The sequence below is a fragment of the Puntigrus tetrazona genome, chromosome 24 (genome assembly GCF_018831695.1).
Source record: "Puntigrus tetrazona isolate hp1 chromosome 24, ASM1883169v1, whole genome shotgun sequence".
Taxonomy (NCBI): Eukaryota; Metazoa; Chordata; class Actinopteri; order Cypriniformes; family Cyprinidae; genus Puntigrus; species Puntigrus tetrazona.
This window is the reverse complement of record NC_056722.1, coordinates 18,308,715-18,325,267: the sequence shown is the minus strand read 5'-3', so window position 1 is coordinate 18,325,267 and position 16,553 is coordinate 18,308,715. Positions and strand designations below refer to the sequence as shown.

Here is a 16,553-nt window from a genome sequence, read left to right as displayed (position 1 = left end):
TCTCTTCTGGCCAAAATAGCGATCCATAATCCATAATAACGCTTCTCCCAGTGAAAAAGTTCATTCCCTGTTGTCCTCTTATATCAAAATCAACACACATTTTTTGTTTAGAACTGTTTTAGCCTGTTTTCGCTTGTGAACAGATATTTGTTTCTGGATTCAGACAAGTTGAGTGTACACTGGAGTACATTTTCAGCATTTTTTTATTTTGCAATAAATAATTCCTTTCGTAGTTTTTTAAAGTGCCCCATTAGGCTCTAAGTAAATGAAAATATTCTGCTTTTAAATGTGAAAGTTATTGTCTATCAAAAGAAAGATTTGACTCTGAATATTGAGAAATAAATGCATATTATATATAAAGTGAGTTTTGCATGTCAACCTGTTTGGGACTCCCAAAACCAAAATATGAACCTTTAATGACCCATAATAGAGGCACTTTAAATGCAGTTCACAAGGCTGTGCTGATGTGTTTGTCCTGTGCAGGTGTATTATGGAACCTGTCCTCCTGTGATGCTCTGAAGATGCCAATAATCCAGGACGCTCTAGCCGTCTTGACCAACACCGTGATTATACCCCATTCCACCTGGGACGTGTCCCCACATCAGGAAGACCGCAAGCTTCAAATGCACACGTCCCAAGTACTTCGCAATGCCACCGGCTGCCTGAGGTGAGCTTTTGTGTGCTTTTTTTCCTCCTTTTTTAAAAGAATGGTTCGCTGTAGAATGCTAATTTCTGTCATCATTTACACACCCCAAATCTGTAAGACTTCAGACTTCATATTTTACACAGTGTTTCAACTGTTTTGGTCCGTGTAAGGACGAGAAATGTGCTTCACAGAATAAATTCATACAGGTTTGGGATGACAAGACTAAAGACTGTTGGTGTTTGGGGATTTTTCACAGATCCATTTGTGCAAAAACTGCCTCACTGAAATAAATGTGTGTTTTACATAAGACTGGCTTAATGACAGATTAAATCAGAAACTGTATAATGAAGGTGAAAAAGTGTACATTATCGTTCAAAAGAATGTAACACTTTTTTGAGCAGTGATAGTAAAGACATTTATAATGTTATGAAAATGTATTTTCCAATAAATGCTGTTCTTTTGAACTTTCTGTTTATTAAAGAATCTGAAGGATAAATGAAAAAGTTTAGTTCCCACAAAAATGCTAAGCAGCACACAGGAATAAATTATATTTTAAAATATATATTCTATTATATTAATAGCAAAAACGTTATGATAATTTGTTAAATTATAACTTATTATAAATTATTCATAATGTATTTTATATTAACTAATGGTAAGAATAAGAAATCTGACCAATCCAAAACTTTTGCACAAAAGCGCAAATTCCAAAGCGTTCATCTAAAAAGCAACTCTTGGCCTCAAAGGAAAAATCCTGAATGAAAAGGATAGAATACTTTGTAGATTTCATTCACATATACCTGAGAAACTATTACCCAGATTTGCATTTACAAAACCAGATGCGGCTTCAACTCCATTGACTGTAGATGGGCCGAAAAGGCAGATCTCTCATTAAGAACAGATTGCAGTTTGCACAGTGTGGTTGTTTCTATGGCAGCTGGCCACGTGATGTAGAGAAGAGAGCTTCATATCTGGACCACTGAGAATGATGGTTGCTTTGATGAACTGACAAAAAAACAAGAGCTTTGGATTTTTCACACCTCCTTCCTGTTCCATACGGAATGAGGAACAAGCCTGACAAGCCATTTCCCCCTAGCCACGTCTCTTCTGTGCATTTGTAGCTCTGGATCGCTCGCGGGTAAAACTGAATCATAACCTGTATGGCTTTGTCACATTGAGTAAAGATTTACTGTTTCTCTCCTGTCTCTTCTCCATGAAGCAAGAGGACACAAAGCATCTGATTCATGATTTATGCAATAATGCATAATGATGTTTATGTGGCGTGTAAATCTAGCTTATTATGATTTATACATAGCTTCTTGTTGTGAAGAGTTGCTGGAAAAATAAGTGAGAAAATGTTGATTCTCTTGGGTTGAGCATCCGTCTCACGTAAGGCTTCATTCTTGTATCCATAGCAACAGCGCAGCATTAAACTACGTTAAAGTCAGTGCTCTGAGAGGAACACGCTGCTTTTGTTTGCCTTCCCGGCTTTCTTTTAACATTTTCTAAACTATTGGAACTTTTTGCAGTTTCGCTATAAATTAGCTGTTAGCAATTGTATTTTTACCTACAATAAGAGATTTTTGAATATACATGAACAGATGTGCATGTGCTGTATGCAAATACACTCTGATATGCATAAACAGTCGTTTTATTCTCAGATTTGTATTTTTTTTCTCTTTAAATAACTGCTTCTAATTCCAGCAGTGAATTACCCCTCAGAGTGAATGGCAGTGTCTTGTGTTTCAACAAATCATCTTCTGTAGGAGTGCCGTAAAGAGGCAATTACCATCCTCCGCATATTAATCTGTCAGATACGCGCATGCTTCAGAAAGTAAAATGCGTATCTTATGCCAACCGTGTGATTGTGGACCACACATATCTTCTACGACACTTTCATTCATACACACAGCTAGTTGCTTACGATAGTTTAGTAAATGCATGTGCTGTGATTATTTTATCTGATGTATGCATTTGAAAATCTAATATGGATTTTCCAAGTAATCCTTTCACTGTCTTTCAACAGTCTTTCCAGTTCTTTTAAGAGAATCGTAAACATGCAGCGAGAAAAGTGTAGCGTCAATAAATGCACAGCAAGAACATTCTAGGGAAAGAAAGAAATGGACAAATGCATCTTAAAAGTCTATGACGATTCCATAAAAGTGTGATTTGTGACAGGTTCTGTTTAGCAAACGAGAAACACACACCAAGACCACTGTTGAGTGGTTCACAAGCAAAGTTCAGTTCACCAACAATCGACAAAAACGAGTCATTTTCCAAACAAATGACTGTTAGCTGGTGTGAATCAATCATAAACAGTGTACAATTTACGGCTTATTTAATATATAATCAAATTATACTGCATGCTTTTCTTTAAATATTTCAGGTCTGAATATATTTTATTTACATTACGTTCTCGCCGTCTCTTCTGGGTATCACTTTGGAGACAGTCGAGTTGTCAATTTTTCCCAATTTCTGACAATTAAATACTTCAATTCAGATTGATGATGTTCGTCAGGGTGGGATTTTTTTTCTCTCCCTCAGAGGCGGGAACACTTGAGCATGCCATTGAAAATCAGTGAAGCAGTGTTTTTGGAATTGAGCCTCGTCCCAATGGGAGTTTGACACACTGCTGCTGTAAATCACTTCCCCAAGCAGAAATCAAATTCCTGAAACCTGCGGGTCTCTGTGGGCTCAAAAATCTATCTAATAGAAAGAGATTTTCTCAGCCACAAAGCACAATCCCTCATGACATTCCAAAAAGGCATCACAACATTGGATTTTCTTTCTCGCTTTCTCTGTCAGACTTCAGTGAATGGATGAATCAGCCATTTACACAGTCAAACAGCTCCATGCTCTGTTTAGGTTCGACAGTTCACAAGCTGTCAGCAGGATCTTAATCGAACCCGAACGGCTGCTCGTTCTTACGAATCTTGTCCTTTCGTAATTGTGTCAGAGCTTCCCTTCAAACCTTAAATGTTGATTGAGGGATTGTTTCTGAGGTGAAATGCACTTTTCCTATAGTGAGATCAAAGAGTAAACATCAGAACTTGACTAATGTTCAGTTTTTCTCCCAAGAAACTGCATTAAAGAGCCGTTAGGAGTTTGTTTGTGTACTCTGTGTGGAACTCACAACACTTTGCCATGAAAGTTTATTCTTACGTGATCCGCCGTTTATAGCAGATTTATACTATTTCCATAGATGGCATATAGATTGTGTTTAATAACTCATAGTCAACAATATTTTTTTCACGTTGTATGCATTCATTTATTTAATTCATTTTTGTTTTGTATTTCTTACAGTTTTTGGATTTTGATGAAAAAATAACATCATATTCTTATGAGGCACTTATGCTCATTTTAGTCAGTTTTTCTTTTAATAAAAAGGTGTCTGATTTTTAGTTAACAAAAAAAAACTTTTTATTTAATTGTTTACCAAATGTCTTTGTAAAAAACTGATTTTCTGAAATAGTGAAATGTCAGAATATACACAGTTGTGATTTCTTTAGGTTTTTGTTATTATGGAAAGTGCATTTTCGCACCATCATTCTAACTAGCACGTAACTTCTAATTCACTTGTGTGCCCAAGTCTTTTTGCGCAAATTATCAACTTGTAATATTACATTTGTATTGTGAAAACACTACAGTTCAAAAGTTTGGTGTCTTAGATTAATGAATAAAAAAAGGTTTTATTAAAAAAGGATACATTAATTTGACTGAAACTAAAAGTAAAAACTGAAAAAAAATGCTGTCAACCTTTGTATTCATAAAAGAATCATGGAAAGAAAATCAGAATTTTAATAAAAAGATTTAAGCACCACAACTGTTTTCAACACTGATTATAAATGTTTTAAGCACCAAATCAGCATATTAAAATGATTTGTGAAGGATCATGTAACACTGAAGACTGGCTGCTGAAAATTCAGCTTTACCATCACAGAATGAAATTACTTATTAAAATCTAGTAAGATGGGGAAGTGTTCTTTTAAAGTGTAAAAACTTTTTTTTATTGTATTTATGATCAAATAAGTTAAGCATACATGGCATTAAATACAAAAATAATAAAAGAAAAACAGCTTACCAAACTATTTAGCTTCAGCAGGTTACTATCTGACATTGTTTATTCTATTTTATCTTAAATTGCTTTTCAGAAATTAGTGCATTGTTAATATTGTGCAGTGTAATTTTTCAGTTTGTTTAAAAATCGTTTAATTGTGGTCATTATGCACATTTTTATTATCATGGCCAAAAAAGCCTTTGTAAACAGACATTGCTGGGATAAACACTGTTTAATAGGCTTTATAAGACACCGGAGCAGCTCTCTTCTCACAGCAGGTGACTGTGTTCAGTGTTTGAGCAGCTGTAGAGGTCCGTGTTGGACTGCAGGAAGGAGAAATTGTGCTATTGGTGCTCCAGATGTTCAGGTGCTGCTAGCTCACCTTGCCATTTGGCTTCTGTATCTGTGATAACCACCCCACCTCTAGTGTCAGCCAACTAGAGACCTGGCACGTCTTCATTCTGGCTGCTGTCATGAAGCAATTCATCTAAACAGACAATCTGTCAAAATCTGCTTCTTGCAGATGAGGTTTAGAAAGTCTTTAGTCTTCAAAAATGACATTTCCTTTATTTTTACAACATTGTTGCTTTTAGTTAGTTTAACCAAGACCATTAAAATACTGAGGCGCAGACGTTTCTCCTTGTAAGGAATTTTTAAGGTGTGCTTGATTGAAAACAGCACTAATTGTATTCAATAAGTAATCTGCTAACAAAGTGTGCTAATTAAGTAGATGGAGTGTGCCAGTGACAGAAATGAAAGTAAATGAATAAGCAATAAAATCTAAAGGGCTCATTAATTGTGGAAAATTAGCCGGGGCACGCCTGACGATTCACTGTGAGTCATGTGACCTCATGTACATCTTAAACTTCATTCATGATGCTAATTGCAGTGCTTTTCATTTGCGTTGACCAAGGTAAATGTTAAGCACTTATGCCACTTTCATAGTTGAGATCGGACGGCTGAATCTTGGAAGATGAGCATACAGTGTTCATTTTCAGTAATTCAGCTGTTTGGAGTCCAACATTTCATTTATCTCAACACAATGTTTTGGTTTTTCTAGCACTCTTGTGTGTAGAGATGATTTCTTACTTCCCTGTTCAGGCTTCGTACTGTCATTGCTGGCTCAAAAGCCTCTGTTATTCATTTAAAAGCAAACTTTTAGAGCTAGAGGTGTAGTTTGGGCTGGTAACAAGGTTGTGTGTGTTTGTGTGTGTGATTACCTGTGGCTTTCTCAGCAGTGTATCACTACAAATAGCACCAGTCGAGCTGTATTTCTCAGCAGTAGGAAAGCACTGTCGCACTTAAGTAATGTAGCATTTCAGTGGTAAAAGCTATTGTATTGATGAAGCAGCAGGGGGGTGTTGACAAAAAGTTTTTTTGTACGAATCTCAGCAAGACAGCCATATACATTATTAGACCTTTCTGTTATTGTTATTATTATTATTATTATTACAGTGTTATTGTCTACAGTAAAGTCGGTGACTTTCTCATAGATTCGAAAATAAGCTTAGGTAATAATCTAGAGTTAATAACCAAAGAGCGTTTAGGGTCAGTTTTACTGAGCAGGGCAAATTAGCACGAGAAGGCAATTCCAAAACGATGCAGTCAGGTGTGAAGAACAGAGACACAAAATTGATAATTAATAAAATAAAAAGATGTTACTTAAATGTGTTTTTTTATTTTTATAGTTTTTTAACCCTAAGTACATCAATGCCAATACAATTTATATTTTTAATTCAAATGTTTTATTATTTTATTGTGTGACACAAGTATTGTAGAGTCACACGAAGGTAATAATTAATAATAAATAAATAAATGATCATTGAGTATTTGAGTTATGTAATAATACTCTTTGTAGTGTCATGATATCATGTACGGAGAGTAGTATAATGCTCTGTTCTCTCAGTCTGTTTTTTTTGGGGGGTTTTTTTACTCAGCACAGAGTGGTGCAGCGCTCCTTTCATGCTTATCTGTAGGCGTATAGCTGTTCTCCACCAGCCGAATATTCACACCGAAATGCTTTATGGACAATATCAGGCACTTTGCACTTCTGCCCTGTCAGCATCGGATTACCCTGCGTAGCATCATCTGAGGCGGATTTATTAAATAATATCACCGTTTTGGAATACTCCATCAAAATGATGCTCTGATAAATCAAGCCGCCTCCACCCTCTAATTGCCACCCTCCCTCTCCCTCTCTCTGATATCAGTCCAGCGTGACACACCTTGAAAAGTAATGAAACAATTTCTCTTTTTCTCCTCTCGGCCCGCATGATGCATCATCTACGTTCATGCCAAGCTGCGAGCAGACCCACCCTCAGTCACATCCATCACTCACCATCACAAGTGAATCATCTCTGTGAGCTCGGTCTCAATTACAGGGCTCAGGACACCCTTTCCTACAGGCTAGGAAGAGTTTGACGCATTCGCAAAAGCTGCTGTGAGGCAAGAAGAAAAATGGGAGAAGGGAGCCAATGGGAAGTAAATTGCTAATTGGTGCTGGTGCGGGCAGAAGAGGGAGTAGATGTTCAGATGTTCATGGTCTCAAACCCTGAGGTCTCCTCACTTCCTATTAATGTTCCCTGTGTGCTGTTAATGGGACTCATTTGACTGGTTAATAACCCGGAATGTCTTCTAGACCCTATATATATATGTAGGATATCTTTACTCTTTTCTTTACTTACACATCTTTACTTTTACTCGTTTTTTATTTTTATACACTCCTGCACATCCTCTTCTCTTATGCACTGGTTGAAAACTTGACACAAAGTAAGTTTTGCTCTGTTCACTGTTATACGGTGTCATCATCAATAATTCATGAAGTTTGTGCCAATTTGTTTCGGTCACAGAGGCATGTGCGCAACCAATTGTGTGGTTCACTTCTCGCGTTTATAAACGAGTGTAAGCCATCAAAATGATCTATCGAGACATTCCCCGTGACATTAGCAGAGGGTCCGGCTTTCAATTTAAAATGAGCATAAACAGACTTTATTTTGAAATATTAGGAAGCTTGTTTCACAGACTGCTCTGTGGCAGAGATGAATTTTAAATAACTAGAAATAAATTGGAAATTTGACCAAAAGCACAGCAGCTGTGTTTTCTAACATCTGGTTTGGGTAGTCTTAGTCTCTTGGTTATGAATAGTAATGTCTCATCATTTATGTCTCCCGCATAACTGTTTTATTGCATAAAGGGGAGGCAGGCATAGGGAGCCCAGAGCTCTTCTCAGCCTGATGTGCATTAGCATAACCTTTGATTAACTATTTTCCCATATGGCCCTTGTGGTGCTTGGATGTTTAATTTCCCACACAAAGGGCTGCATTGAGCCTTTCATTAAGTGGGAACAGCACTGATTCATGCCAAAACTGAGCTCTGATGTCCATGTGCAAATCGCTTTACCTCTTATTGACCTGAGTGGAGTATCAGTTTTTACAATTGTTTTAATATAGCAGTTTAAGTTGTGTTATTTTACATATAAAGTATATGTTTAGTATATGTGTGTGTGTGTGTGTGTATATATATATATATATATATATATATATATATATATATATATATATATATATATATGTATATATTATATATATATGTATATATATATGTATATGTATATGTATATAATATATGTGTGTGTGCTGTATACAGTATATGTATTATGTGTACATTATTACACACACATGCATGTATATATTTAAATATATATATACATGCATGTGTATGTGTATTTATGTATACATGATAAATATCTACAATACACACACATAAATTACATAAGCAAAAACTTTTATTTTGAAAAGACCTAAAGTTAGAGAAGTAGCACCGGTAAGAATATTCTTCCGTGTGATGCATGCAGTTCTGTTTATTAACTGTTGTGTGCAGTTCTGCACCAAAAGTTAAATAGTGCTGCTTTATGACCAATATTATGTTGCTTCTCTAAATTTTTAATGCAAGTATAGCCAAAATCTATTCTCTTAATGGGTCGTGAATTAGTCACTATTTCATATTTATTCCATTGTCTGACAACAGAAAATGTATCAATGAAACACAAAAAATCTATCAAAAACCAGTTATATTGAAAATGAAGCTGCATTAAAATAGTATACACTGTGTGGGCACAGAGAGGCGAACAAACATAATAATAAATAATAAATGTAAGCTACATTTTGCATGTCCAGAAAAAGTAAGCTGCACTTTAGTGTGAAAATCTAAACAGGCTTGTTTAAGTCTCAGTGCAGATAAAGAGAAGCAATCACTTGGTATTTCTATGTTCTATTTTTATGTGTGTAATAGACATGAACAAGTTCTCTGAAGAACATCTATGACCTTTGAAACATGCCCAGTCTTCATGCTCTTTTCTTACTGCGGTTTCACTAATAATAAGCATATATTGCATAAAGCATCCATGTCTGTCTATACCATTGTCAATTAGAATATTAACAACTTGAAAATGATGTATTTAAGGTACATTTCGAACATATATAAGTTGTAATAAACTGTGATTAATCGCGAGTTAACTCACTACAGTCATGCGATTAACAGAAATAAAATATTTAGAAAATATCGATTCACAGCCCCAATTATAATTTAAGGTAACAATCATATAACTACGAAGATGAAAATACATATTTTAATCAAAATCAGAAATCAAATAGAAAACAGCAAGAGTTTTTTCCGTTATCCATTTTTAGGGGTGTTGGTTGATTTTTGCACGTTTGACAAGAAGCCGATGACAATAATCTCCATAGACAACTTGCATGGAAATTAAAAATTGTGACTTCCTATTGTGATTATATAAAATTCACTTTTTTGATGTTATATGTTTGGTCTCTGGTGTGTTTCTTCACTGGGTGTGATGGCGTCCTCATGCCCCAGTTGCTTCATATCATTTATTCTGCACTCATCCTGTTTTTGATCCATACCAGCAACCACATGCTTTTCCCTTCATCTACAATGGATCATAAGAAAAGGGCGACATGACTAATTAGTGTGTTTGTTCTCACACAAGCACATTAATAAATGTCATTAATTGCCTAGAATGCAATACACAAGCGAAAATATAAAGAATGGATATCAATAAGCTCACATCCCCCAAGCCACCCAATCAAAGAGAGACAGACCTTGGCCAGTACAGTAAGTGCCAGTAAGCTACCTTTAGAGTTATGACTTTGTCTACCTAAGCTATAGTTCATTTTAAAGATTTTCTGATGTACTACCACGTTCACGTTTCCAATGCCTGACCTCATAAACATCCGATGATTTGGCATGTGACTCATTCCTCAGGGTGTCTGTTGTAATGAAATAGTAATTTCTTCATTCAAATGAAACATGTCTGTTGTGACATGAGCGTTTCTGTAAGCCGTGCCTCCTCACATGACTTTTTGATGAAACCTTGCTCAACAAATTGGATGTAACACTTATAGGTCTTAAATTCCAAAGCTGGTGCTGTCAGGCCTGTTGAATATTTAATGACATAATAAAGCGGGGCCATAAAGGAACTAAATAGATAAGTTTGTAATTCAAACGCTCCATATGCAGGCTAAATTATGTATTTCCAATGCCTTTTCAGGTATATTCATGCATTATAAAGGAGGAGGCGAGGCAATTCTAATAAATGATACATAGCAATTGATTCAGTTCTGGTGAATATAGAAATGTAAATCTTGCTCAGTGTAATGTATCCTGTTTCCCATTACAGATGATGTGAGGGAATTTTTCTTATTACGAGTGGGCCGTTTTCCCTAAGGCGAGTTGCATGTGTGTCATATACCTTTGGTCCGACACGCAAGGGAGTTTTTAGCTGGAATCAAAGCGTTTTTAGTACATTGATATGATGTGGAATAGAGCCTTTAACAGAACTATGATTTGCGGTTATTGTGTGTCTAATAGACATGTGGATGGCGTTTTAATGCCTGCTGTTGTCTCATTTGCACAGAGACATTGAATGCATTACAGCAAGTCCTAACCAGGCATGGCAAGCAGTAAATCTTAAATGTTTTTTGTCCTAAACAGCCGCGACCATGACAAGTAACATAAATTTAGTTGTAGTAGTCTTTTATGATCACCAAGGCTGGATTTATTTGATCAAAAATACATAAAATATTAATGTTGTGAAATATTGTTACCATTTAAAGCCACTGTTTTCCACTTGAATATATTTCAAAATGTGCTGTATTCATTTAATAGTAAAGCCTTGTTCGCACCGAGAATGGTAACTGTAAAGATAATGATATTAGCTTCCACGTCAGTGAACGATATTGTCTGTTTATTCAAAGTGCACAGCCGTCTGCTGCTTTAAATTCCCAGCTCGTTATAGCTGGATGGAGTCTTATTGTGTTTCAACTAGAGGTACAGAGACCGAAAGCTTGGACCACACTGGCCAATACTGATTTATCAACCGATAGCTTTTTAATTGGATACTGAATGAACTTTACTGTGAATGTACTTTGCTATTTAAAAAAAACAGTAACAGCACTGAACCACAGTTTAACCATACTTTACCAAACATTGGCGTGACATGATTAAAAACTTTGAAAATAAAGACTGATGATTAATCTGAGATCTGTACCGATTAATCGGTCGATCACTATTGTCAATGTTTTGATGAATTCTGTCCAATTGTATCATGTGTTCCCTTTCGGTATGGACAGAGAAATTGCTGGAAACTTGCAGCTGTTGCATCTGGTTAGAACAGTGTTTGTATTTGTATAATAAGCTTATTACATTCGTTCCTCGTCCTTATTCAGCAGCGTACACCTGATTGATTTTTTCAATAAACAAAATAATCAGGATCCTTATTGGATTATCCAGTTGAAACGATTCCAATATCTATTTCTTTTTCTCCCACTGTTATACTGTCTAAAGTAAACAGTCACATATCTAGCAGTGTCAGTGTTCCTCCCCCTGAAGACTAATAGATTCATATATTAATACATGTCAGAGGTGGGAGGCTTGGAGAGATTTGTTTGAACGACTCGTGAAATGTGAAACATTTGCATTTTGTTTGTCACAGTGGTACGGTGTAAAGCGGGTTGTACGCCTGGAGGGAATCCGCACCCGTGTGATTGAATCTCCCTGATTTAATGCACTCATCACTGACCTGTGCTTCCCTCTCTCCATCTCTCTCCCAGGAATGTGAGTTCGGCTGGAGAGGAGGCTCGGCGGCGGATGAGAGAATGCGAGGGTCTGACTGACACGCTGCTTTTCGTCATCCAGACTTCCCTCGGAAGCAGCGAGATTGATAGCAAGGTACTCTTCCCTCCCGGGATCTGTCCATCTTTCCCAGAGCTTAAAGGCAGTCTGTAGTAAAAGTTTGTTACGTCTGTGAATGTATGTGTGTTTCTGCAACAAATAAACAGCTCTGTGGTTGGCTGCTCTCTGAAGGTTGCGAAGGCTCGATCTTCTAAATGGCGTTCTTTAATCATGATTTAACTGGCAGCCCTCCGTCAGGCTCAGCATGCTAATAGCAGAGCGCAGGGGATGCATCCGTCCTAATGAGAATTGAAGAGCAGAGCATGAGGATGCTGGAGCGTGGCACAGTTCTTTCCCTCTGGTCATTTTTTAGACTTGTGAGCATTCCAGCTTTCCCACAATTCCTGCTGTCTGAATCCCCCCGCGGTGGACTCTCAACCACCTCTCTTCACAGTTTCCAAACTCACAGCATGGCTAATAAAAAAAATACTGTACTTGAATTTCTTGAAATATCTCTTCAGGCTCTATAGGCTGTCTGTAGATGGTTGTCACTCTCTGTCATTTCGTTACAAACCTGTATGACTTTCTTTCTTCTGCAGAACACAAAAGGAAATGTTTTGAGAAACATTTCAATGTCCAAAACAATATTATGCCCCCCAGAATATTTTATCGTATGAATGTCTGATTATGCGATACATAAAAATCAAGAACAGAGCCTCTACTTTAAAAAAACAAAAAACAAATCTGCTTTATCCTAAATTCAAGCATTGTTTTTTTTATCAACACATTAGTTTATTTCTTGAATGTACATAGGTTTCATAAAAAAAAGCAACATTATGAGCACCCATTAAGCTTGCACAGTCCTTTACCACTTTCTGTATTGAAATTTCAATTCTCTTTATGTATCAAGTTCATACCCTTAAACGTCTAAGTATATCCAGTTATTGCTGGACTTCTAGCCACATGAGCAATGTTCCTGTTTTTATACATAAGGTGAAAGTCGTGGATAGTAAACATCATTTGAAGTGTGCTTCAGTTTTTACATGCACTTACAGCTGAGCACACAGCTTTTCGAAGTATACTTGATTTTAAGCATGCACAAACAAAGGCTCTAGACACATGCACACTAAAAAAGCTTCATCCATGTCTCTCCAGAAGTTATTAGCAATAAAAAAGCTTGTCTGTACTTGTTTAAACTAAATTTATGATGTCTCTTAAAGAAGGGCTTGTCAGCGCAAGCATCTATTGTTGTCAGTACTTTGTTATTGTTCATTCATCCGCTGCTTACTCGTCCTCATGTCATTCCAGAATTTTAGCTTTATATCTTTAAATTGTGACTTTTTCCTCAGAATTGCAAATTTATATTGTGCAATTCTAACTTTTTTCACAAAACTGTGAGATATAAACTCACAATTGCAAGTCCAATTTTGAAGGGAAAAAGCGTATATGTTCTCAGAATGTCTCTATTGTGAGTTTATATCATTCAATTTTGACTTTATATTTAGCAGTTGTTTGTTTATTTCTCAGAATTGCGCATTTATATCATGCAATAATCACTTTATAACTCACAATTGTGAGTTTATTTTTCAACAATGTCATTTCTCGCAATTATCTTTTTTTTTTCAGTAGCGGAAACAGGCTTCCATAATTTCTTTCTTCTTGTTCTGCAGAGCACAGTATACTCTGCTTTTATGCACGTGTTGCTAAAAATCTATTATTCCAGACTCTTCTTGATGCACACCCCATCTCACAAAATACAGGTCAGAGCAAAAAAACGTCAGGCATATTGAAACACTTGAGAGTTAAAAGCACAGCAGTAAGCTAGCGGGCTTCGCCACTATGCCATTTGTCCCCATTTTACTGCGACCTTTTGAATTTCGTCTAAATGTAAAACTACTAATTCCACTAAGTGCATCTCCAGCCTATGGTTATACCTTTTTCTTCCCTATACATGTCCATTTAGCTCCTTTTAGAGCGCTGAGCACACTTTTTCATCCATCGGTGTGCTTTAACGCATTACAAACGCTCAAAAAAGCAACAGCAACCATTTTACCCATCACACTGGCTTCGAAAAAGGGCAGTCACCCTAATCACTCCAATTTCTTTATTTGTGGTGATTTGCCCAGAGCTGTTTTGCCAGGTGTTGGCCCAGCAGAGCTATAATTGCTGAAAGCATGCCGCCCATGGTCTTAATGTGCCGTTAACCTGCAGTCGGTCAAGCTCCCTCCTGTTGACTTCAACATTTAAAATCGGGACCTTGTAAACTGCTGCCAGTAAGAGAGATGGTGCTGCCCCAATTTCACCAGGTGCGATATTCATTATGTAGCACATGTCCAGGGCATTTCAGCAAAACTTGTTTGGTTTTCCTCAAAAACCGTGGAGAAAGCAAGGTCAGCCGTGTCTGGGTTGTTGTAAGTCAATATGTTTCTGTACGTCTGAAATGCCAGTGCATAATTCTCTGAGCGTTTCTCTGATTACAGTCATTATTTTTGTTTGTGCAGGGCATGGTCCTCCTCGTTCCATAATAGGGAAAAAAAAAAGAAAAACAGAGATTGAGAAAAATGCTCGTTTTTCATCATCATTTTGCAAGCATTTATTTTCTATTTTCTGCTGTCAAGCATTGTGCCTGCTCTGCTGTGTCTCCTTGTAATACCCTGTTAAATGGAGTGTGAGCCGATGGATTTGGCTGGTCATTTTTCCCCATCTGCGAGTATATCCTTTAATCACATTTAAATGGGAGACCGTGTCAGACATATAATTAAGTACTTTCATATACTTAGTGCCAATGCAGCCTACACTTTTAGCCAACACTCTGAGAAAGACGGAGACAGTGGAAATGAGAAAGTTAGATGAACTGAAAGAGAGACATGGAGAGAGTAAAATATAAGGGCAAGATAGAAGAAAACTAGGTCTTACAAACTCTAGCAAATAACCTTGCTGTATTTCTCTAATGCAGGGACCTTAAAGTCAAATTACCTATTTGTAAATACATGTTTTGTTGTTGTTTTTATATCCACCAATTTAACAAAACCATGAATTTATTTATTTATATTTAATTTTATGTTTTTGGACTGGGGAAGAAGTTATGGCATTTCAAAATATTTGGCACTTTAAAATTTACTTTTTTAATTACCAATATTATTATTTTACTTTTACTTCTTATATTTTAATTTATTCCAATTAACTTAATTGTTTTGCAACTGTCCTCTAGACTAGAGAAACTGATTTGCAGGCCTGATTTCACGAAAAAAGTCTTAAGGGGTTGAATTTCATTTTGAGCTGAAATAAAATGAAATCTTGCAAACCAGTATAGTTTGAGATGACTTAATGGCTTAATTTTTTTTCTGAACACTTGTTAATTATTATGACAGCACAAAGAGTGTGTTGGCAGACCACTGTGTGTGTGTGTGTATGTGTGTGTGTTTCCTCTTGTCTCAGAAGCAGCATGAGCTGAATAGATGAAGTTTAGTCCCTCTGGCCAGATGGGCTCTATCAAGAGCTCAGTGGTGCTAGACTAATACCTGCCCAATATCTGTCTTTCTCTTTCTCCGGCAGACCATAGAAAACTGTGTATGCATTTTGAGGAACCTCTCGTATCGGCTTGCAGCTGAAACGTCTCAGGGACAGCAGATGGGGACGGACGAGCTGGACGGCCTCCTGTGTAGCGATGCCAGCGGGAAGGACGGAGAGACCTCAGGCTGCTGGGGAAAGAAGAAAAAGAAGAAGAAGTCCCAGGACCAGGTAGGGAACCCGATGCATCATTTACAAGCATTGAAGTTGGGAATGGTAGCCCTTACCTTACACTTAACTCGGGAATCATAGTCCAGGCTATAGCGAGAGAGAGAGAGAGAATATTTATTATTATTATTACTATTATTATATTGCAAGAATAATATAATGATAATTACAGATAATGTATTTATAATGCATTAATCAAATTAAAGTTTATATTTAATATTATGGTATTAAATTATATTATACTACAGTACATTACATTATATTACAGTACAGTACATTATATAATATCATATATTGCAGGATGTTATGTTATTATGTTAACACAAAAAGTCAAGACCTGTCACATGTTGAAAGTAAAATAGGTCATGAATGTCATTTTGTGTTGACTGACTGGAGAAATAGGGCTTTATTTCACAATTAAAAGCTTCTCTGCTTTTGAAAGAGAACCTAGCAAAAAGTATGCATTTCATGGCAAAATATTATTAACACAATCAGCATATTCAGCTTCCTTTTATACCCCTCGTTGCCTCAAAATAATCCCAATTTATGTTTCAATGCGTTCCACAAATAACAGATTTACACGCCGCCCTTTTATCAATTACTTCCTCTGCAAACGTAACGCTCACCACCTACACAGAGCCGCACCGTCAGACAGTGAGTTTCCCCAGTGACACGCTCTACGGCTGATAAATCACAGTGTTTGTGGGCGTCAGACTAAAGGAGGGGGGAAAAACCCAGCCTTTTTACAGGCGACTCCTCCAAAGCAGAGGAAACTCTTCATTAATCTCACGCAGGAAAAGTCAGCCGGGATCCTCGGTGCAGACGAAGAGGGGGAGCGTGAAGGTGGGAGAGCAGTTGTGTAACACAGCTCCCTCTGGAAACGTCCCGTTCCAGAGGAGCCATAAAGCTAATAGCTGGTGATAT

The 16,553-nt window shown here is 36.8% G+C and overlaps 1 protein-coding gene across 3 annotated transcripts in view; it reads left to right on the top strand.

Annotated features, from left to right (window-relative positions):
* ctnnd2a (catenin (cadherin-associated protein), delta 2a) overlaps positions 1–16,553 on the top strand; it is a 245,003-nt gene that overhangs the window by 190,523 nt on the left and 37,927 nt on the right. For all 3 annotated transcript variants that reach the window (XM_043227004.1, XM_043227002.1, XM_043227005.1), the window contains 3 exons: positions 484–667; positions 11,831–11,948; positions 15,447–15,632. In XM_043227004.1, the coding sequence (XP_043082939.1) occupies positions 484–667; positions 11,831–11,948; positions 15,447–15,632 (488 nt within the window). The remainder of the gene's footprint in view (positions 1–483; positions 668–11,830; positions 11,949–15,446; positions 15,633–16,553) is intronic.